The 24,098-nt window shown below is 47.4% G+C and overlaps 1 protein-coding gene across 1 annotated transcript in view; it reads right to left on the bottom strand.

Moving 5' to 3' along the window:
- DDB2 (damage specific DNA binding protein 2) overlaps nt 1–24,098 on the bottom strand; it is a gene marked incomplete at its 5' end in the record, with an annotated part of 31,964 nt that overhangs the window by 3,714 nt on the left and 4,152 nt on the right. The window contains 4 exons of the mRNA XM_040328236.1: nt 1,212–1,257; nt 2,277–2,441; nt 6,654–6,799; nt 9,814–9,991. Coding sequence (XP_040184170.1) covers nt 1,212–1,257; nt 2,277–2,441; nt 6,654–6,799; nt 9,814–9,991 — 535 coding nt within the window. The remainder of the gene's footprint in view (nt 1–1,211; nt 1,258–2,276; nt 2,442–6,653; nt 6,800–9,813; nt 9,992–24,098) is intronic.

Raw genomic sequence — 24,098 nt, 5'->3', positions numbered from 1 at the left:
AGTGTAGCATGACTGCGCAATTGTCATTCAAAGTGCAACAGCACTGAAAGCTAAAAATTGGTCTGGGCGGGAAGGTGTATAAGTGCCCGGTATGGAAGTGGTTAACAACTAAAATCATAAAGGTGACGGTATAAAACAATCTCATGATCCAGTAAGACTCCATGTGCCCCCCCCTCCTCAATGAACACAGGCGTCCTACCAGTAATGGACCTCTAAATGATGAGAGATCATATGGACATGTGTAATAAATGATCATTGCTTTCCAAAATACATTAAAGTTATTTTTAGGGCACAGAAACACAATAAATTACTAAATTTCCGATAAAATATTAAAGCGGGGGTTCACCCTATAAAATTAAAAAAAAAAAAAAAAAAAATTCTTCTAGCCTAAAATTCGGCATTGTAGCGCGAGCTACAGTATGCCGGTCCTAATTTTTTTATCCCCGTACTCACTGTGTAATCGTACATGGAAGATTCCGACTGCCCACGGGGAATGGGCGTTCCAATCCAGACGGAAGGTGATTGTCGGCCGGCACTGGCGCGTCACGCTTCTCCGGAAATAGCCGAAATAGGCTTGGCTCTTCACGGCGCCTGCGCATAGTCTGTGCGCAGGCGCCGTGAAGAGCCGAGACCTACTCCGGCTGTCTTCGGGGAGCGTGACGTGCCAGAGCCGGCCGTCAATCACCCTCCCTCTTGAAAGGAACGCCCATTCCCCGCGGGCAGTCACAATCTTCCATGTACGATTACACTGAGTACGGCGATAAAAAAATTAAGACCGGCATACTGTAGCTCGCGCTACAATGCCGAATTGTATGCTAAAATGTTGTTCTGCAGGGTGAACCACCGCTTTAAAGACGAGGTTGTAAATAGATACCCAACATGTCAAAACCTTAAACTTACGTGTGGCTGTGAAATAGCAAACTTTAATACCCTATATTTTCTATAGGTCTAAAAGCCCCCTATAGGCCCTCAGTTTAGAGGTACAGAGGAAGTCTGGTGCTAGAAACGCCGGCGTGTGCGGCAATATGTAAAAAGCAAAAAAATTGCGCAGAGCATGCGTGTATAATATGTTTATTATTTTAAAAAAAAATATTTTAAAATTATTATTTAAAAAAATTGCCTGAGGCATGAAGAACAAAGTGCATGTGTGTACTTGGCAAAAACATTTTTTGCTACAACAATTTGACACAAACTAAAAAGAATAAGCTTACCCATTCCTGATGCCAACAGATCTCCCATTGGGTTAAATTTATTGAGCTACAAGTAAAATAGAAAGAATGTAAAGAGGTTAGACATAACCTGTGCATTGTATTACACAGAAATATATGTTACAGGAAGTAATCTATCCAATTAGTTATATCCCAGTCATTTCTGACTCTTCAGGAAGGTTAATCCCACCCCACCATGTAGAGTTAATGCTTGCAGAAAAAAATAAAGTGCACCTGTCATGTAAAAAACAGCATTTTAGCTTGCACATGATTGGATGATAAAATCAGCAGAGCTTCCCCTCATTTCAGATCTGGTGCATAGACCTGAATGAAATGTCTTCTTGTGACATTTCAATAAAGTACAAAAAAAAAAAAAAGTAAACAGTTCAATGCATTGTACCAAAGCATCTCATTCCCCCTACAAAACACATACAAGCACACAAGTGTTTTTTCGCTTGCAGGATGATGTGAATGAGCCCTTCCTCCATGACTTACTTGTCAGTGGGGTCTAAGAACTAGGAATGCACAGATGTTCACATTTTGAGTTCTCCGTTGACTTCTTAACATCCTCACGGCATAAAGCACTGTGCACGATACTTAAAAAGGTGCATTACAATCAACAAGCGGTTTAACTTCATCTTTCAAATCCTTAAAGTGGAACTTCATCCAAAGGGGGTACTTTTTTTTTTTTTTTTTTTTTTTAAGGGTTTTGACAGGTGTCCACTCCCACTTCAGCTCCTCCTCCAAAGTCTTCTGGGACACATCACAGGTCCAAGAAGACTGCAATGCACAGTACGGCTTGCAGTGGGCGGCTGGCTGTGAAGCCGCAAGCTGCCACAGCCAGGTGCCCACAGTTAAGATGCTGCTGCCAAGGACTGAAGACCAGTGAAAATAAAACTGTGTCGGTTTACTGAAAGTCAGCTGCTGACTTTAAAAAGAGAAGCTCCAGTCAGATTTCAGAAACGTAAAAGTACGTTGTCCACTCTAAAACCACAGGTACACTTTAAACCTTCCGGCAGCACCATATAAATCAAGGATGAGGATAATGGTAAAGAGAATATATCTTACAGAGACGATCCCGGAGGCGTAAGGGTCATAAAGCTGGCAGACTATATTGCCAGTCTGCCCATCAAACACATCCACCGTGCGCAACTCATCTGCAGTGTATCCCGGGAACTGGGGATCTGGATATCGTCCGGCTACAATCAGGTCATAACGGGGATGCCACGAGGCCTGAAATTAGAAGAAAAAAAAACATATAAACATATTAAACTCCAGGAGAGATTTATAAGCTATTGCAGAAGGTGTGGTGGCCCTGGAAAGCCCCCCCCCCCCAATAATACAAATCTGTTGAACTTCTTAACCACTTAAGCCCCGGACCTTTAGGCAGCTAAATGCCCAGGCCAGGTTTTGCAATTCGGCACTGCGTCGCTTTAACAGACAATTGCGCGGTCGTGCGACGTGGCTCCCAAACAAAATTGGCGTCCTTTTTTCCCCACAAATAGAGCTTTCTTTTGGTGGTATTTGATCACCTCTGCGGTTTTTATTTTTTGCGCTATAAACAAAAATAGAGCGACAATTTTGAAAAAAATTCAATATGTTTTACTTTTTGCTATAATAAATATCCCCCAAAAACATATATACAAATTTTTTTTTCCTCAGTTTAGGCCGATACGTATTCTTCTACCTATTTTTGGTAAAAAAAAATCGCAATAGGCGTTTATCGATTGGTTTGCGCAAAATTTATAGCGTTTACAAAATAGGGGATAGTTTTATTGCATTTTTATTATTTAATTTTTTTTTACTACTAATGGCGGCGATCAGCAATTTATTTTCGTGACTGCGACATTATGGCGGACACTTCGGACAATTTTGACACATTTTTGGGACCATTGTCATTTTCACAGCAAAAAATACATTTAAATTGCATTGTTTATTGTGAAAATGACAGTTGCAGTTTGGGAGTTAACCACAGGGGGCGCTGTAGGAGTTAGGGTTCACCTAGTGTGTGTTTACAACTGTAGGGGGGTGTGGCTGTAGGTCTGACGTCATCGATCGAGTCTCCCTATATAAGGTATCACTCGATCGATGCAGCGCCATAGTGAAGCACGGGGAAGCCGTGTTTACATACGGCTCTCCCCGTTCTTCAGCTCCGGGGAGCGATCGCGACGGAGCGGCTATAAACGAATAGCCGCGCCGTCGTCCCGGATCACTCCCCGCGGGAGCCCCTACCCGCTAGAAGGCAAGGACGTACCTGTACGCCCATTTGCCTGTACGTGCCATTCTGTGGACGTACATATACATGCGGCGGTCGGGAAGTGGTTAAAAGAAAATTATGTGCAAAATCCAAATTTGCAAAGAATCAGACATAGCATTTTAGATGAAGCAGGGAATGGTTAAAACTCATCAGGTTTTATTAATTTTTTTTTTTTTATGTCCGTATCCCTTAGGGTTGATTCACACCAGATGCGGGGGGAACTGTGTTGGGCGGATATACCAGCGCAGTCCCACCGCGTGACAGAGTTACTGTGGTTTGCATCTCCAATGCGCTGAAAACAAATAAAAATAAAAGTACTGCAAGCATCTTTTTTTTCCAGTCCAGCACAGTGCAAAGCAGCCAATTGAACTTTATGAAATGCCTGTGTGACATTTCAATAAAGTTTGTTAAATTAAATAATATAACTAATGTACAGTGCGGTGATCCCGCCCATGACAATGCAGCAACTGGTGTGAATGGGGTCTTACGGAAATTGTTCCTGCTCTTAATGCAATGCAAAATTTTGGATTTTACCTCAATTTTATTCTCAATGAAAGTGGTCATCAGAATATATCAGAGGTAATGATGAGCTCCGGCGTGTTCGCACAGTCCATGTGCAGAGCTCGCCAGGAAGTCTGCGCTGCGCTAATCACAGGCAGGGAGACATTTCCGATCTCTGCAGCCGAGCATCGGGACACTGTCTCCCTGCCTGTGAGTAGCGCAGCTCGGTTCCGACTTCCTGGCGGGCTCTGCGTGTAGATTGTGCGAACACGCCAGAGCTCATCCTTAATCAGAAGCTGGGACACAGAATGCAATAAAGAACAGAAAGGTTCTGTAACCCAACCTATTCAAAACCCGAAAAAAAAGCTGGCTTTCGATACACGCCCATCTCTACTCTATAGGCCACACCCCCAGTTGTATTTCCACGCACTATTTATATATTATTTTACACTTAAAGTATAATTCCTGACAAAGATAAAGTCTACTTTAAAACGTTTCAAATTTTTTGGTTACCTTTTTACTTGATTAAAAGGAGAAGTAAAGCTAAAGCTCTTCTGCCCTACTTACCCTAGGGCAGTGATGGCGAACCTTGGCACCCCAGATGTTTTGGAACTACATTTCCCATGATGCTCCACTACACTGCAGTGAAGTTGAGCATCATGGGAAATGTAGTTCCAAAACATCTGGGGTGCCAAGGTTCGCCATCACTGCCCCTATGGGATCATAGGAGTTCACTTATTTCTGTGCTCCTGTGATCCAGATTCAGTCGACAGCGGGCTAAAGTCCGCTGTCAGCTGATGTCAGGGAGCTGGTCCAGGCTCTACAGCAGTGATGGTGAGCTTTGGCACCCCAGAGGTTTTGGAACTACATTTCCCATAATGCTCAACTACACCGCAGAGTGCATGAGCATCATGGGAAATGTAGTTTCAAAACATCTGGTATGCCAAGGTTCGCCATCACTGCTCTACAGGGATCCCAACAATAATGTCAGTATCCACCCAGATGTCTGATCAGCAGCTGGATCAGCATGCCACTGGGAGACTGAACCAGTTGTTCCTGTCCCCCTCCACAGCCCGGTGTTCCAGTGAGAGCTGGAGGGGCAATGCAGAGAGTTGGTGACTGACAGTTCCTGGCTTTTTTCTCACTGAACTGCGAGGAATGAGTGATCAGCGGCCTTTCATCGCTTGGTTTATCAGTCAAAGAGGCGGCAGTGGACAGACCAATGCTGCATCCACCTAGGGGAGTAGGATTGTGTTCCCATTCACACAGCATACCTGTAAGGATTTTTAAAAGAGAAGTGCGGGTTTAAAAAAAAAAAAAAAAAAAAAAACATACAGGTGTTTTTTTTTTTTTTTACTGCAAATGTGGAAATAACCTTTAAATATTTCTGAAGCCTTTATACCAGTCATAGGATGCACAGGGTCCTCTCCTGATGATCTCCATCAGTTAGCAGTCATCAATGATGCATAAACATGTTCAATGACATCAACACCACTCTCTGCATTATTATGCTGCAAGTCAAGGGGGCCATGGTGACACCCCTTCAGGGGGCAGCTCCACAACACCCTACACACAAAGTATGCCCTGGGCATGCTTTAACCCCCAAAAGTCTGAGGACATCTGGTGGTGAAACGAAATTACAACATCGGAGAGTTTTTTTTATTTTTTTACTTTTAATAAGTGTTTAACCACTTCCATACCGGGCACTTATGCACCTTCCTGCCCAAGCCAATTTTCAGCTTTCAGCACTGTCGCACTTTGAATGACAATTGCGCGGTCGTGCTACACTGTACCCAAACTATTTTTTTATCATTTTGTTCCCACAAATAGAGCTTTCTTTTGGTGGTATTTGATCATCTCTGCGGTTTTTATTTTTTGCGCTATAAACAAAAGAGGGACAATTAAAACAAATATTTTTTACTTTTTTATTTAATAAATATCACAATTTTTTTAAAAAAAAACATTTTTTTCCCTCAGTTTAGGCCGATACGTATTCTTCTACATATTTTCGGTAAAAAAAAAAAAAAGAAAAAAAAAAAATCGCAATAATCATAGATTGGTTTGCGCAAAAGTTATAGCGTCTACAAAATAGGTGATAGATTTATGGCATTTTTATTTTATTAATTTTTTTTACTAGTATTGGCGGCGATTTGCGATTTTTTTACTGTCATCGTGGCGAACACATCGGACACTTTTGACACGTTTTTGGGACCATTTACATTTATACAGCGATTAATGCTATAAATATGCATTGATTACTGTGTAAATGTGACTGGTAGGGAAGGGGTTAACCACTAGGGGGCGTTGAAGGGGTTAATATGTTCCCTAAGGTGTGTTTTAACTGTAGGGGGGAGGGGACTCTCAAGGGGAGGAGACCGATGTGTGTTCCTCTGTACTGGGAACACACATTGGTCTCCTGACCGCTGACAGGAGGTGGATCTGTGTGTTTACACACACACATCCACACTCCTGCCGTGATTACCGACAATCGCAGGCAATCGCGGCCGCCGGGCACCCACGCCAGGTCACGAACGTCGCCGGCGGCGCGCGGGCCCTAGATCGCCGGGAACGCAGGACGTCATATGACGTCCACCCAGATCGAGGAGGGGTTCCTGCCGCCGTCATTTTACAATGACGCGGTAGGGATGTGGTTAATGTAAAACAAAAATTAAAAAAAGGTTGCAAACCTTAATGGCAGTCAGATGCTGAAACTGGCGATGTGGATGAGGAATAATACGCTGAGGCTTCGACCAATCACTGGAGGAGTACACACGGATTTCACTGTGCTGGTCAGTGGTGAGAAGTTTAGATCCATCACATGGACTGAAGTAAGCTGCAAAAAAGAAGTAAATTATGAAGCTTTTCGTGTTCATACATACATTTCAGTAAAAGGGGGGGGGGGGGTAGATGTCACCCTAGGACAGGAAATGTGTTACTCGCAGGATCGCTGAGCGAGAAAAAAACAAAACAAATGCAGCCACCACATCTAGGGGTCAGTCACTGGTGATATAATACATTTTTGCTCTTGGAATTAGATACATTTTAAAGTGATACTAAACATACATACAGGCCCGGATTCTCAGGGGAGATACGACGGCGTATCTCCAGATACGCCGTCGTATCTCTGCGTTGCGCGGTCGTATCTATGGGCCCGATTCTTAGAATCAGTTACGCATAGATTTCCCGTAGATCCGACTGGCGTAACTGTGTTACACCGTCGGATCGTAACTGCATATTTACGCTGGCCGCTAGGTGGCGCTTCCGTCGAATTCCGCATTGAGTATGCAAATTAGCTAGATACGCAAATTCCCGAACGTACCCCCGGCCGACGCAGTAAAGTTACGCCGTTTACGTTAGGCTTTTCCCGCCGTATAGTTACCCCTGCTATATGGTGGCGTAAGTGCGGCGTACCAATGTTAAGTATGGCTGTCGTTCCGGTGTCGAAATTTGAAAAAGTTACGTCGTTTGCGTAAGTCGTCCGTGAATGGGGCTGGACGTCATTTACGGCGGCGTAAATGACGTACTTTGGAGCAATGCACACTGGGAAATTCCACGGACGGCGCATGCGCCATTCGGGAAAAACGTCAATCACGTCGGGTCACAGTACATTTACATAAAACACGCCCCCCTGACCCAAATTTGAATTAGGCGGGCTTACGCCGGACGATTTATGCTACGCCACCGCAACTTACGGAGCAAGTGCTTTGAGAATACAGCACTTGCCCGTCTAAGTTGCGGAGGCGTAACGTAAATCGGATACGTTACGCCGCCGCAAAAAGATACGCGCTCCTACGAGAATCTGGCCCACACTCTTTAGTTTACAGTATCCCTTTTATTTCTGTATATGGATGATGGCACAAGTATTTTAATTAATAAAACACCCAAGTACCTTTTTCCTAATCGATATACATCCGTCACATGACCCAGCTCTTTCCCAGCCTGTCTGCAGGGAAACACAGGCAGGAAGAGCTTCTAGTCCTCTACTACTGGTCACATTTTTTATTTTTATTTTTTATGAAAAGCACAACAGCCTTTGGGATACAGCATTAAAATAAATAATATCAATAAACTGTTAATGGTCATACAAATATATATTTTAAAATTAAATCTTTATTTTATTTTTGGCAATAACACGATGTAGTAGGATCCCCGACGGTCACACCCCTCCAACACGAGCCTTAAAGTGGTTGAAAACAACTTTGTGCTACAGGTAAGCCTATATTAAAAACGTACCTGTAGCTACCCAGGATATCTCCTAAACATGAACGGTTTAAGAGATATCCCCTGTATGTGCCAATGTAATCTGCACAAGTGCAATGGGGCAAACTGAAGCAATGGCACCTATGTGCCGCTGCTTCAGTCTGTGTGCCATTACCGGCGGCTCCCGCGCACATGCGTGGGAGCGACGTCATAGCGGCTCCGGCCAATCACAGCGCCAGAGCCACGATACCCGGAAGCAAGCCCCGGGCAACATGTTGGCAGCCAGAGGGGGAGACTAGGACAGCTGCGGGGGCTTCGATCTGAGGTAAGGAATTCATAATGAGCTAATATGCTATGCATACTAGCTCATTATGCCTTTGTCTTGCAGTTTTTTTTTTTTGGCAATTTTTTTTTTCTTTGGGTTTACTTCCTCTTTAATGTTAATGAATAAGAGGGAGGTGAAGCCTCCATCAAGATGTAATATCCCACCCCCCATTGTATTTAGCTGGTTAGTGACCACGGAGGAGGGGGGAGGGAGTGGGCTGTCATTTACTACTGTGTATACGCCCATGTTTGACTCTGCATAGAAACTCACAGAAAACTGAGCACGTGTTCAAAAAATACCCTTTTTGTTTTAAACTTACAGGGCCAGATTCTCGTAGGGAGCGCGTATTTGCGAGCAGGCGTAACGTATCCCATTTACGCTACACCTCCGCAACTTTGACAGGCAAGTGCAGTATTCTCAAAGCAAAGTTGCGGCGGTGTAGCGTAAATAGGCCGGCGTAAGCCCGCCTAATTCAAATATGGAACATGTGGGCGTGTTTTATGCTAATGTATTGTGAGCCCACGTAAATGGCGCTTTTTACGAACGGCGCATGCGCCGTCCGTGAAAGTATCCCAGTGCGCATGCTCCAAATTAACCCGCAAAAAGCCAATGCTTTCGACGTGAACGTAAATGACGCACAGCCCTATTCGCGAACGACTTACGCAAACGACGAAATCGACGGAAAATTCGACGCTGGCCCGACGTCCATACTTAACATTGGCTGCGCCACATATAGCAGGGCTAACTTTACGCCAGAAAAAGCCTAACGTAAACGACGTATCTGTAATGCGACGGCCGGGCGTACGTTCGTGAATTGGTGTATCTAGCTGATTTACATATTCTAGGCGTAAATCAGCGTACACGCCCCTAGCGGCCAGCGTAAATATGCAGTTAAGATACGACGGCGTAGGAGACTTACGCTGGTCGTATCTTATACAAATTCTGGCGTATCTGATTCTTTGAATCAGGCGCCAAGATACGACGCCTCAGACTCAGAGATACGACGGCGTATCTGGACATACGCCGTCGTATCTCCTACGTGAATCCGGGCCACATTTTTTTAATAAAAATCTATTGAAAGTAGAAAACTGAGCATGTGCAGAGCTGCCAACACTGCTCTGCAAAATCCACCACTGCAGGGGGGGCTTTGACAGAAGGAGGAGAAAGAACAGCAGGATCAACCAGGTTTTTTTTGCAGAATCCAGAAAACAAAAAACTCAGTGAATGAGCGAGTATGAACAGCGTGAAACACAGCATTTGCTGATAGTTTTTATTATGATGTTGGTTTAATGACACTTTATTTCCCGATAAACAGGCCATACCAGAGTTGACTCCACGTGTGTGAGGCAGTGTATACAAGCAGCTGGACTTGTCCTTGATGTTCCTCAAGTCCCAGAGCTTAACTGTTTGATCCACAGAGGCTGTGGCCAGAAGCCAGTCACACTGAGGGTTAAATTCCACGTGGGTAACTTTTTTCTTGTGTAGTCTCATCTTGAAAATCTGAAAAAACAGTAAATTATTCAGATTCCAGGGTCATTTTTATCATACAACCAGTCTACATCTGAAAGAGTAGCAGGAACTTACACCCGACTTCCAGAAGCCTTGGGCTAGGCATATCCATTAAAGGAGAAGTCCGGCCAAAGCTTGTTTGGTTGGACTTCTGCTCTGGATCACAGGCTTGCAGATCGTTTTGCACTCGTGTGAACTGTTTTCAGCAGACAGCAGGCTGAAGTACACTCTCTGCTGACGTCGTGGATATCAGTCCAGGCACCACGTCATCCCGACAATAAATGCTGTACTATCTGATGTCAGTACAGCCATCTCCTCTGCTGCTCTATTGTGTTCCGACAGGGTGACAGCCCCCCATCAGAACTCACCGGTAAGCGCGCCAAGCCTTTGGCTGAGATTGCCGATAGTCAGACCTTTTTCGGGCCATGACCCTTTGAAGGAAGACAGTGTTCTGTCAAGAAGTGCGTCCCGTTAAATAGTGCCCGCGCATGCGCAGGATGGAGCCAAACTCCAGCCGAGTTGCCGATCAGCTGGAGTGACGTGACAGTGCACATAGTAGGAGGTATCGCTCAATGGCAGATACCATTTCAAAGGCACAATTTAAACCTATACAAACAGCAGGGGGGGGCGTAGTTCTCAGAATGTGCCTCGCTGTTGCGGGGTGGCTTTACAGTATGCCGATGGTCTGGTTTTGTCTGTGTTGCAGGGGCGGGTTTGCTGTGTTGAACGGCCAGTTTTGCCTTTGTTAAAGGGTGGGTTGCAACACAGACAAAACCAGCCCTTCAACACAGCCACTAGCTGCCCTTCAGCAGCAGCGATGCAGAATCTGAGAACTACAGTCTCCCCCCGCTGTTTGTATAGGTTTAACCTCTTGACCACCGCCCCATGGTAAAAAGACGTCCTCTTTTTTTTTTTTTTTTTTTTTTTAAATTGTTTATTTATACACAGCAAGAAACTGGTCCACATGAACCACAACAGAAACATTACAGTCATTGTATCATCATACTCAGAGAAGTTGAATAAATGAAAAAAAAACAGAAATTTGAGATACCGGAGAGGACAGCTTTGCGGGGATAATACCTGGCATTAATATATAGGTCATCTTACCCGGGTGTGTCCCCCCGGACTCCCACCCCTATTTCCCCACCAGCTCCGCCCCCGCTCAACTCCCGGCTAGAGTCCAGAGCCGATGGGGCGTGACATGTTAGTGTGATCCAGCGGACACAGCTCTCCCCATTTTCCGTTTTCTAAGTGTCAGTAAGTTAAAGAGCGCGAGAGAGTAGAGTGCAAAAGTCGCACAGAAAGCAGCTAGAGAGTAGAAAGATAAGGTTGTACAGCGGAGGAGCTGTACTAGAAGGGGGAGGGTAGGGTGGGAAGAAGGGAGGGGGGTGGGGGGGGGGGAGTCGCGAGAATGGCCTACTCGAGTCTGGGCTACCGTCGGGCTTCAGTGGCCCTCTCCAGGAGTTTTTTCTGACCGTTCGTTTGTCGACCCGTCCAGTCACTGATCGTCACCCTCTAGGGGTTGCCCCTGAGGGCTTGGCCCTCTTCAGAGTACTTAAAAGAGTTCCACAATCTCCACGTCTGAGTGTACAGTTCAGTCTTGTCTTGTTTTGTCAGTATCAAGTCTTCCATCGTGTTGATGTCGTCCACCTTCTGTATCCACAAGGCAACCGTCGGTGGGTGTGGGGATCGCCAACAGAGTGGTATGCATGCCTTCGCCGCGTTCAGTAGGTGGCGAACGATCGATTTCTTGTATATCCGAGCTGGGGTATCGTTCACGTGTAATAGAAAATACGCCGGAGCATTCGGGACCGTACGATCCGAGAACATTTGCGTTATTCGCCTAATTTCGCTCCAGTACGTTTGTAGGCGTGGGCAAGACCAGAATATGTGCAGTAGGGTGCCCCTGTCTGCCTGACACCTCCAGCAGGTGTCCGGCACCGACGGAAACAGACGGTGTATTAGGTCTGGGGTCCTGTACCATCTCGTCAGCAACTTAAAGTTTGTCTCCTGTGTTTTTGCACATATCGACGACTTGTGTGTGAATCTAATTATTTTTTGCGTCTGAGCCGGCGTAAAGTGGCATTCCAGATCCCTTTCCCATTTACCCAGGCTCGGGATCCGGTAATCTTCCGACGGTGTAATCAAAATCGCGTGCATCATCGATAGAGCGTGTGGTAACGGTTCCGACTCCGAGCATATCTCCTCCAAGGGCGTGAGTACACGTCCAACTTCGGAGGGTGGTGTTAGCGTTCGTAGGAAATGACTCAGCTGTCCAGTTCTCAGGAAATCTAGTCTATATTGGCCCGTAGGGTCCATAATCTCAGCCACCGTTTTCCAGCGTCCTGCGTCACTAAAGTGTGAGGCCTGGAACAGACCCGAGTCTCTCAATACGCGAAACCCGGGGTCTGTCAGGCCTGGTGTAAAGGATGGGTTGCCCAAAATCGGGCGTAGGGGGGAGGCATCCGAGGATAGGCGAAACCGCGCCAACAGCCCAGAACATACCTTGATAGTGTTACTAATGAGTGGGTGACTGTTTACGTCGCTTGGTTTCATATCTTGGCACCACGGGGCAGACCTCAGCTGTACGTCGCATTGTGCCTGCTCCATCCGCGGCCAAAGCTTAGTCTGTCCATGGCGGCACCAGTCTACCAGTCGATTTAGCTGGGCCGCATAGTAGTACATCCTAACATTTGGCGCCGCGAGGCCCCCGTAGTTTTTGGGCATGGTAAGTATAGACCTGCTAACTCTGGGATGTTTGCCCGCCCACAGGAATGTCCCAAGCATAGACTGGACTCGTCTAAAATAGGCGGCCGGCATATGTATAGGGAGGGCCTGTAGGAGATACGTAAATTTAGGTAGTACCGTCATTTTAAGGATACTACACCTCCCAAACCATGAGTGAAGGCCCATGGTCCACTGATCTAGCTGTTTCTGTACCTTTTGGAGTAGTGGGGGGAAGTTAAGCTTGAAGATGTCAGCTACCTTGGGCGGTATGCGGGTCCCGAGATATGTCAGGGCTGTGCTAGTCCATTTCAGACTAAAGTGTTGTTTAAGGGTCTGTAAATGCGCTTGGGGGATCCCCACTGCCATCGCTTCAGATTTGGTCATATTAATTTTTAGGTTGGAAAGCCTACCGTATGCGTCAAATTCTCGTAGGAGATTTGCCAGCGAGGATGTTGGGTTTGTCAGGGAGAACAGCATGTCATCAGCGTAGGCTGAGACTTTGTGTTGACAATTACCTATAACTATTCCCGTGATGCCAGGGTTCTGCCTGACATGCTGTAGGAAGGGTTCAAGTGTTAGGGCAAAGAGCAAAGGTGACAGCGGGCAACCCTGTCTGGTCCCGTTCGAGATCGGGAAAGGGTCCGATGTAGTGCTATTAGCCCGTACCCTGGCCGAGGGGTCTACATAAGCTGCTCCTATCCAGCCCATCATCCTCTGTCCCATTCCTATGTGCCTGAGCGTTGCAAACATGAATTGCCAGTTCACTCGGTCGAACGCCTTCTCGGCATCCGTCCCTACAAACACTGCAGGCGTCTTGGTAGTGCTGGTGACGTGTAGGAGGTTCAGGGCTTTGGTCGTGTTGTCTCTGGCCTCCCTAGTCGGTACAAAGCCCACCTGATCAAGGTGTATTAGGTCTGGGAGGTGCCGTTGGATTCGCGTGGCCACTATCTTGGTGAATAATTTAATATCTGAATTTAGGAGTGATATGGGGCGGTAACTTCCGCACTGACCTGGGTCCTTTCCCTCCTTGTGTATCACCGCAATTTGGGCTTGAAGGGTGGAGGAGTGGAACTTTCCACCCGCGCCCACCGTATTGAACAAGTGTAGCAGTCTATCTCCCAATGATGGGAGCAGGGTCCTGTAATAGGGAACCGTGAGACCATCCGGGCCCGGGGCCTTGCCAGGCTTGGTGGATTTCAAAGCCGTCTGGAGTTCCATCATAGTGATTGGTTCTTCCAGCAGCTCTCTCACCTCAGGTTTCAGCTTCGGCATTCGGGAGTCGGAGATGTAGTTCAGGGTTCGGTCCGTTATTGAGGTCGGGGATGTGGGGGGGAGATTGTATAAGTCTCGGTAAAAGTCTTTGAATTCATTGGAGATTTGCTGAGGGACAGACACCCTCTCTCCCTTTCGTGTGGTAATGTGCGGTATGTACGACGCCAATTTCTGTGAGTGGAGCGCTCGGGCTAGCATCCTCCCACATTTATTACCCGACTCGTAAATTGTACGCCTGCAAATCTGCATCGCCGCTTTGGCCTTGTGTCGCAGTAGGTCTGTTATATGACCGCGGGTGGTATTCAGATCAGATGTTATCTGTGCCGTTTGAGTCTGTTTATGTTGTGCTTCAAGGGATTGTAGCTTCTGAAGCAATACATTAAGTTGTTCCGTTCTCTGCTTCTTCAACCGCGACCCGTTCTTAATAAGGATCCCTCTAACAACTGCCTTGTGGGCCTCCCACACCACCCCCGGATCACTGTCCTCGGTGGTGTTTGTGTTGAAGTAGTGTCCCACCTCCCTTACCACCTCTGTCATAGTGTCTTTGTCTTGCAGTAGGCTCTCGTTTAGTCTCCATGGGTGTCTTCGGTCAGTCAGGGCGTCTGTCAGGCCGTAGACCAATTGTATCGGCGCGTGGTCCGACCATGTGATGTTACCTATCGAGGTTTTTTTAACCGCCGATAGGTGCCGGTGAGGAATCAGGAACATGTCGATCCTTGAGTAGGATTGATGGGGCTTCGAGAAGAAGGTGTAATCCTTCTCGCCCGGGTGAGTCAGGCGCCAAACATCCACCAGTTGATGTTCATGGAGCGTTGCGTGCACTCGTTTACGGAGGTCCACCGACAGAGCCGAACGCCCAGCGGAGGTATCCTCCAGTGGGATCAGGGGGATGTTAAAATCACCTCCTATAATCAGTTGTCCTGTCATAAAGCGTGTCAGTTGGGTCAGTCTTCCCGCGAGAAACCTGTCTTGTCGGTCGTTAGGGGCGTAGAGGTTTGCAATTGTTACTTGTGTCTGTCCTATGCGTCCCTTTAGGAACAGCGAGCGGCCCTCCGGGTCCGTTTTCATCCCCTCTAGTGTCCACGGGACCCTGGCTGATATAAGGATGGATACCCCTCTAGACTTTGCCTCCGTGTACTGAGAGTGGTAGACTATAGGATAGAACCTATTCTTTAGTATAGGGAGACTGTTGTCTCTGAAATGTGTCTCCTGGAGTAGGACCACGTCCGCCCTCATCCGGCGCATGTCATGTAGGAGCATTCTCCTTTTTTCAGGGATATTCAATCCCTTGGCATTTAGTGACACTACCGTTAGCGTATCCATTCTCGCAGATCGGGGTTAGGGGAGGAGGGGGGGGTAAGGTCAAGGTCGTGGCCCTCAGAGGAGGGAGAGCAGAAAGGAGAGGGAATAGGTAGAAAAGAAAATCCGCCGCGTAGATACAGCGGAGAGAAGAGAATTAAGTTAGGAGGCCTGCACTAGAGTGTGCGGCAAGAGAAAAAGTGTCTAAATTAGCCCAAACGGCTATAACACTCGCCAGTCCTGGACTGGGAATCGAGTGTAGGCCTATGTGGGTAGGTGGATAGACAAGCCCAGCGAGACGAGCTCCCGGGCCCTATCCCCCCTCCCTCGGCCTGCAATGATGAGCGATGCAGGGCATTACAATCTATTTAATATGTTATTTAATGTAGTTGGTAGAAGAGAGGTCTAATTATGCAGAGCATCATGAAATCTGAATATACAATTACTTATAAACTTATAAACTTATAAACAGACAGGAAGCAGCAACAGCATTCCCAACCCCCAACATGGGGGACGATCCCCACCCCAACATGGATACAGTAGCATTCAGGATAACAGCTTCCCAAGGGCCTGGCCCGCCACCCCCCCCCCCCCTCCCCATGTCCTGTGTGTCCGAGCAACATCCCTTTTGGGCCTCAACATGTAGTGCTCTAATATACCGCCTGCCTCATTAAGTAACGGTTCATCCCATCCAGTGTCATCACTCTGGGTACAATCCACCATATTATTTAAGGAAACGTCTCCAGGTCCGAGTGGGGCATCCAACGACGGTGGGCTCACTTGTGCTGGAGAAACAACCATCACCATAAGTTGGCCTGGGATCTAATAGGTAGCCATCCCCCTCCCCCTATAAGAGGGGCTGCGTCCCCCGTGTGCCTGATGTGGTTCTCTCACCAGTGCAGGGCCCACGGATCCCCCTCCCTCAGCATCGCGGGGTGACTACCCCCGCTTGGCTAGGTAACCGTCAGGTTGTGGGTTCTGGCCTGTTTTCACTTGGGGTGTCCCCTAACAATGAGTAGGCCGGGGCGGCCCCCCGCCGACATCGTTCCCCACCCCGGTTTGCGGATATCATATGACCCAGGACCCCATATTAACATGGTGCTTGGTTTCTGGACGGGGCAATCCGTTTTAGTTGCCATCCCCCTCCCCCTCCCCACTTGGGAATGTTGGTGTCTGGCCGCTGCCGGGGTGAGGTTTCTCACGTTAATTCTGCATGGCGTCCGCTCCCGGCTTTTGAAGGGTGGTCTTGCAGGGGTGAGAGCTCGGTACAGTCACCAGGCGACCCTCCGGGCCTTAAAGTGAGGAGCCCCTTCCGGGGCACGGGGCAGTGTTGTGCGGCAAAGTTACATTAACAGGGGGGGGGTGAGAACAAAGTATGGATAGCGGGTTGCGGCCCAAGGCCTACTCACAGTTCAGTCGCGCTGACCTCCTCCTGAGGGGGCTCTCCGTCTCCCCCTGCCCTGTCTCTGCTGGCGAGGTGGGTATGGGACCCCAGCACCGGAGGGGCCCGATCTCCCGGCCGGTCTTGGCATCAACTGTAGCCAGTCCGGCACTGGAATCCGGTCCGCTCCCAGGAACAAGAATAGGCCGTGGAGGTCCGCCGGTGTCTGCAGGGTGTAGGCTCGGCCTTCCTTTCGGAATGTAGCTGACAGAGGGTATCCCCACCTGTATGTGAATCCGCTTTCCTTGGCCAGCTCCAGCACGGGCTTCAGCATCGCCCTGCGGCGCAGCGTTGCTCTTGACAGGTCAGGTAGTATCTTCACCTGGGCCCCCTCCACTGCGACCTCTCCACGCTCCCACGCCATACGGAGGATCCGTTCCTTCTGCGCGTAGCGCAGCAGTCTGCACACCACATCTCTAGGCCTGTCCTGTTCTGGATTTCTCGGGCCTAGGGCCCTGTGCGCGCGGTCCACCTCTACTTCCTCCGCCGGCTCCCCCAGGATCTCTCGGAATAGGCCCTGCAGCCTTCCATCCAGGGCCTCCGCTCCTACCGTCTCCGGGACCCCGCGGATCCTCAGATTGTTGCGGCGACTTCTGTCCTCCACGTCCTCCAGGTGGAGCTGCAGGGCGATCGCCGTGTCTCGGTGCTGGTCTCGCGCCCGCTCCAGGCCCGAGACCCTCCGCTCCAGGTCAGCCAGAGACGATTCGCCCGTGGTCACTCTTTCCGTGAGTGTGGAGACCTCCGCCCGGACTTCCTGAAAATCGCGGCGATGCGTCTCCTCCAGCCGCAGGATAATGGCCTCAATATCCGACCGCGTGGGTAGGGCCTGCAAAAGGGCGCGGATGTCTTGCTCCACCGTCGGTTCACCCTGAGAGGGGGTCGGGGACGCCATGAGCCGCTCCGGGGACGCCGGCGCCGATCGTGGCTCTGCAGGTATGGTTGGGTCAGTCGGGTTAAAGGTCCACAGTCCCCGCTCCAATTCCTCGGGCGGTACTTCGTCCGGTGCGCCTCGTGTTGCTGCTGCTACCGTTCCTGCCCCAGTAGGCCTCTGCGGTCTGGGTTGGAAAAAATCGTGTAGATCTCCCGCAGTTGCTCCAGAACGGGTCACGCGGGTAGACGATTTGGATCCGCTCTTCTTGGCAGATTGCATGCCGAGTTTTAAGATATTTAGGCCGATAAAAGGGGGTTTCAGGCCGGGAGCTCAGCTAACTAGCAGCCTCACTCGGTCATGTCCAGGCCACGCCCCCCGACGTCCTCTTTTTAAAGATGGATATCTCGGTAACGGCAGCAGCTGCTGCCACAACCGAGATATCCATCTCTTCAGTGGGCGGTGCTGTACATGATAACGGCGGTCTCCGCGGCGCATTCGCCGCAAGATCGCCGTTATCGTGGCGGGAGAGGGCCCCCCCCTCCCGCCGCTTACCGGAGCCGTCGGTAGCGGCGGAGGCGATCGGGTCTGTTCGGCAGCTGACTGGGGGTGCGAGTGAGGGAAAAATGTCCTTTACCCGTCCCCATAGCTCTGCTGGGCGGAAGTGACGTCAAAACGTCAGTCCCGCCCAGCGTCTTAAAGAAACATTTTTTTTTGTCATTTGAAAAAATTACAGTTTCAATTTATTTTATTTTATTTTGCATTTAAAGCGGAGGTTCACCCATGGAGAACACATTTCCCCCTTAGATGGATGCTCGTTTTGTCTAGGGGAATCGGCTAGTTGTTTTAAAATATGATCCGTACTTACCGTTTACGAGATGCATCTTCTCCGTCGCTTCCGGGTATGGGCTGCGGGAATGGGCGTTCCTTCTTGATTGACAGTCTTCTGAGAGGCTTCCAACGGTCGCATCCATCGCGTCACGATTTTCCGAAAGAAGCCGAACGTCGGTGCGCAGGCGCAGTATAGAGCCGCACCGACGTTCGGCTTCTTTCGGCTACGAGTGACGCGATGGATGCGACCGTCGGAAGCCTCTCGGAAGACTGTCAATCAAGAAGGAACGCCCGCTCCCGAAGACCCATACCCGGAAGCGACGGAGAGGATGCATCTGGAAAACGGTAAGTACAGCTCATATTTTAAAACAACTAGCCGATTCCCCTAGACAAAACGAGCAGGAATCTAAAGGGAGAAGGTAAAAAAATAAATAAATGGGTGAACTCCCGCTTTAAGTCTAAATATGAGATCTGAGGTCTTTTTGACCCCAGATCTCATATTTAAGAGGACCTGTCATGCTTTTTTCTATTACAAGGGATGTTTACATTCCTTGTAATAGGAATAAAAGTGATCAATTTTTTTTTTATTTCAGTGTAAAAAATTAACTAAATAAAAATAAATGAGAAAACCAAAAAATTGTTTTTTTAAAGCGCCCCGTCCCGACGAGCTCCCGCACACATACGCAAGTAGCGCCCGCATATGAAAACTGTGTTCAAACCACACAAGTGAGGTATCGCCGCGATCGTTAGAGCGAGAGCAATAATTCTAGCCCTAGACCTACTCTAACTCAAAAAATGCAACCTGTAGAATTTATTAAACGTCGCCTATCGAGATTTTTAAGGGTAAAAGTTTGACGTCATGCCACGAGCGGGCGCAATTTTTAAGCGCGACATGTTGGGTATCATTTTACTCGGCGTAACATTATCTTTCACAATATATAAAAAAATTGGGCAAAATTTATTGTCGTCTTATTTTTTAATTCAAAAAAGTGATTTTTTTCCAAAAAAAGTGCGCTTGTAAGACCGCTGCACAAATACGGTGTGACAAAAAGTATTGCAATGACTGCCATTTTATTCTCTAGGGTGTTAGAAAAAAAAAAATATATATATAATGTTTGGGGGGTTTTAAGTAATTTTCTAGCAAAAAAAACTGTTTTAGTCTCGTAAACACCGAATCTGAAAAACAAGCCCGGTGGGAAAGAGGTTAAATTGTGCTTTTGAAATGGTATCTCCCAATCGAGATTTTTGCGCCATGGTTACGTCATCCCAGCTGATCGGAAATTCTAACTGTTGTGCTATGACGTACGGCGCATGCGCCGTTCGTCCCGGGCATCATTCGATGGGGGGCATTTCTCGACAGAAGACTGGCCGATGCCACCCGACATTCGTTCCGTGTGTACTAGGCTTAAATACAGCATGTTAATGTCCTTACACTAAAGCATTAACATATAAATGGGCAGAACAGAGAGACACACAAAGGCCTCATCTACAGTCAATATTTAAAGGGCCGTTTAGTCAAATAGACCTCTTCAAAGACAAAGCGTTTAATTACATTTGAATGGGGGGAAGTTTCACGCATTTGGAGAGGCACATTTATTTAAATTGCCCTTTAAACTACTGATTGTAAATAAAAGACCCCATGGTCTCTCTGCTCTGCCCATGTGTTTGTTAATCATCAAGGTTTTATGGCACTTTAATGAGAAGAACTAAAGCTTAACAAATAAATGGGCAAAACAAGGGAACCTATTAGCTCTTTATCAACTGTCTATATTCTAAAGGCTATGGCCCAGATTCTCGTAGAATGGAGTAAATTTGGGTGGGCTTAACGTATCTCATTTACGCTAATTACGTAAAATGTATACATTTTGACGCGGGAACGATGCCCATACTTAACATTGGTTGCCCCTCATATAGCAGGGGCAACTTTACGCCGGGAAAACCTAACGTAAACGTTGTAAATTTACTGCGTCGGCCGCGCATACGTTCGGGAATTCGCGTATCTAGCTAATTTGCATACTCGATGCGGAATTCGACGGAAGCGACACCTGGTGGTCAAAAAAAAAAATGCAGTTTAGATCCGACGGCGTAAGATACAATGGATATCTATGCGGAACTGATTCTAAGAATCAGTCGCATAGATACGACGGCTCAACGCAGAGATACGACGGCGTATCTCGGTTGAGAATCTGGGCCATAGCGCCTACAAAATAGGGGATAGAATTATAGCATTGTTTTTTTTTTTTTTTTTTTTTACTAGCAATGGCGGCGATCTGCAATTTTTTTTTAATTGTGACCGCGACATTGCAACAGACACATCGGACACTTTTGACACGTTTTTGGGACCAATCACATTTATACAGCGATTAGTGCTATAAAACTGCACTGATTACTGTGTAAATGTGACTGGCAGGGAAGGGGTTAACACTAGGGTGCGCTGAAGGGGTTAATATGTTCCCTAGTGAGTGATTCTAACTTTAGGGGGAGGGGATTCACAAGGGGAGGAGACCGATCGGTGTTCTGGGAACACAACATCGGTCTCCTCTCCTCTGACAGGACACGGATCTTTGCGTTTACACACACAGATCCATGTTCCTGCCGTGATTGCGGGCAACTCGCGGGTGCTCGGCGGACATCGCGGCCACTGGGTGGGCGCTCGCCCCATAGCCACCCGGGAAGCCCAGGACGTCATATGACGTCCACCCGGAGGGAGGGAGGGTTCCCGCCGACGTCATTGTAAAGAAATGCAAAATGTTTTTCATCTTAATGCATTAGTATTGTATCTTTTTTTGTACATGCAGACAAAATTACTTGTATGTAATGGATTATTGCCTTGAATAATGTATTGCTATATGGCTGTGCAAGCTAATAAATAGCCAACAATAAAATGCACCCTTTAAAAAAATAAAAAAAACACCACATACCTGTGAATATTATATATATATATATATTATATATATATATATATATATAGCAGCTACACCTCCTAAACATTTCTATCTCAAACTTCCAAGAGCAGGGGTAGGCAACCTGGGGCCCTGCAGCTGTTGTGGAACTACATTTCCCATCAGGCATTGCAAGGCTGGCAGTTACAATTACTCCCAGAGGCATGATGGGACTTGTAGTTGTACAACAGCTGGAGGGCCCCAGGTTGCCTACCCCTGTCCTAGAGTGTACCATGTTCCATTTTTCACTGACCCCCAACACATATCTCTCCCTGTACTCAGAGATCACCCAGAGCTATCGGCATGCTAATAAAAGTGTCATTGCCAAACGGACAACAGATTCCTCCCCTTCCTTCCTTCAGCTTGGCTCAGCATTTTTTTTTCCTTTTTGGGATAAAGTGGTTGTAAACCGTAAAAAAAAAAAGACCTGCTAGACAAAGGCATAATGAGCTAGTGCATAGCATACCGTCTCTCTGCCTCCTATCTTAGTATCTCGGGTCCCATGTAACTTTGGTAGTAGAGGTTTCATCTCAGTTTGGCAACCAATGGACCATGGAGTCCAGGCTGTCATTTTTCAATCTGATCTTTAACAACCATGGGAAGGTTCTCCTTAACGACTTGTCTACTGGGCACTTTTACCCCCTTTCTGCCCAGGCCAATTTTCTTCTTTTAGCACTATCACAGTTTGAATGACAATTGCACGGTGATGCAACACTGTACCCAAACTAAAGTTTTTTGGGTTTTTTTTAGCGACAGATAGAATTTTCTTTTGGTGGTCTTTAACCACTTGCCGCCCGCCAATGACATATTGACGTCGGCAAAGTGGTTGTAGAATCCTGACTGGACGTCATATGACGTCCTCAGGATTCTGAGCTGCTGCACGCCCCCGGGGGCTGACACCCCGCAACACCAATCAAGGTAAAGAGTCTCTCACGGAGACTCTTTACCACGTGATCAGCCGTGTCCAATCACGGCTGATCACGATGTAAATAGGAAAAGCCGGTGATCGGCTTTTCCTCACTCGCGTCTGTCAGACGTGAGTAGAGGAGAGCCGATCGGCTGCTCCTGTGTAGGGGGGGGGGTTTGTGCTGATCGATTATCAGCACAGCCCCCCCTCCCCCCCGAGGATGCCCACTGGACCACCAGGGATGGCCAGGGATAAAAAAAAGAAAAAAAAAAAGAAGGATGCCACCCTAGACCACCAGGGATGAGGAGGACACAAAAAATGGATGCCAATCAGTGCCGCAATGGATGCCAATCAGTGCCCACAATGGGCATCACTGATTGGCAGGCATTGTTTGGCACTGATTGGCATCCATTAGTACAACACATACAATAGTGCCCATCTATGCCCATCCGTGCCACCTATCAGTGCCCATCCATGCCACCTATCAGTGCCCATCCATGCCACCTATCAGTGCCCATCCATGCCGCCTATCCGTGCCACCTATCTGTGCCGCCTATCCAAGCCTATCCATGCCGCCGATCCGTGCCGCCCATCAGTACCGCATATTAGTGCCCATCAATGCCACCACATCAGTGCCACCTCATCGGTGCCCATCAGTGCCGCCTTATCAGTGCCCGTCAGTGCAGTACCATCAGTGCCCATCGGTGAAGGAGAAAAACATACTTATTTACAATGTTGTATAACAAACAAAAAAAACTTTTTTTTTCTAAACTTTTCGGTCATTTTTTTTATTTTTTTTGCAGAAAATAAATATCCCAGAGGTGATCAAATACCACCAAAATAAATCTCTATTTGTGGGTACAAAATGATAAAAATTTAGTTTGGGTACAGTGTAGCATGACCGCGCAATTGTCATTCAAAGTGCAACAGCGCTGAAAGCTAAAAATTGGTCTGGGCGGGAAGGTGTATAAGTGCCCTGTATGGAAGGGGTTAAATCACCACTGTTTTTTGTTTTTTTTCTAATCAAAAACAAAAATTTGGAAATAAAAAGTTTTTTTCTGTGTTTTCTGGGCACTGATGAGACTGTAGTGATAGCACTAAGGATCAGTGCCCTGATTATCAGGGTAGATGTCCCCTGTGTGGATTTGGCGATGATCGGTGTTCCTCTGCTCACAAATCTTAGAAAAAGGGGGGGGGGGGAAGGGACAAACCTGGGGACTTTTTAGGTGTCAAATCAGAAAATAGATTACAATTGATGAAATGTAATACATTTTATCACAATAAAACATGATAAAAGATTGTTTTCCTTGTTAATATCATTAGTTCTACTAGAGGTGTATACAGACACTACCACTCAACATGTTTCGCTTCAAAAAGCTTCTTCAGGAGATTCATGTGTACTGTATTATATTCTATAGATAACAAAGGAACAGGAAACAAAAAAAAAAAAACAAAAAAAAAGGGAGGATAAACCCCGTTTACACTGATCATCTGATCATATGGTAAAGAGCCGTCGTGATTGGAAGCAGCTGGTCACAGCTGCTGATGCGTGCCGCAGGAAGTGCGAGCACGGAAGGACATCACATGACGGCCTCCATTCAAAGTGCGGTCGTGCTGTAGCCATCATTTAACTATTGCATGGCCGTGGACAGGGTTATCCTGAGAACCCATTGCGTTTTTGTAGGGGGCACAGTCTGCTTCCATATGGTCAGAATATGAAATTTAGCAGCTGCACTTCTACTTTTGGTCACTAAAGAGTAGAAATCACAACAACAGCTGTGAGATAAAAGTAGATTTGCTTTAGTTCCTGC

The sequence above is a fragment of the Rana temporaria genome, chromosome 11 (assembly GCF_905171775.1).
Source record: "Rana temporaria chromosome 11, aRanTem1.1, whole genome shotgun sequence".
NCBI classification, from domain to species: domain Eukaryota; kingdom Metazoa; phylum Chordata; class Amphibia; order Anura; family Ranidae; genus Rana; species Rana temporaria.
Note: the sequence above shows the minus strand (reverse complement) of the source record. Positions and strands in the feature narration are given on the sequence as shown.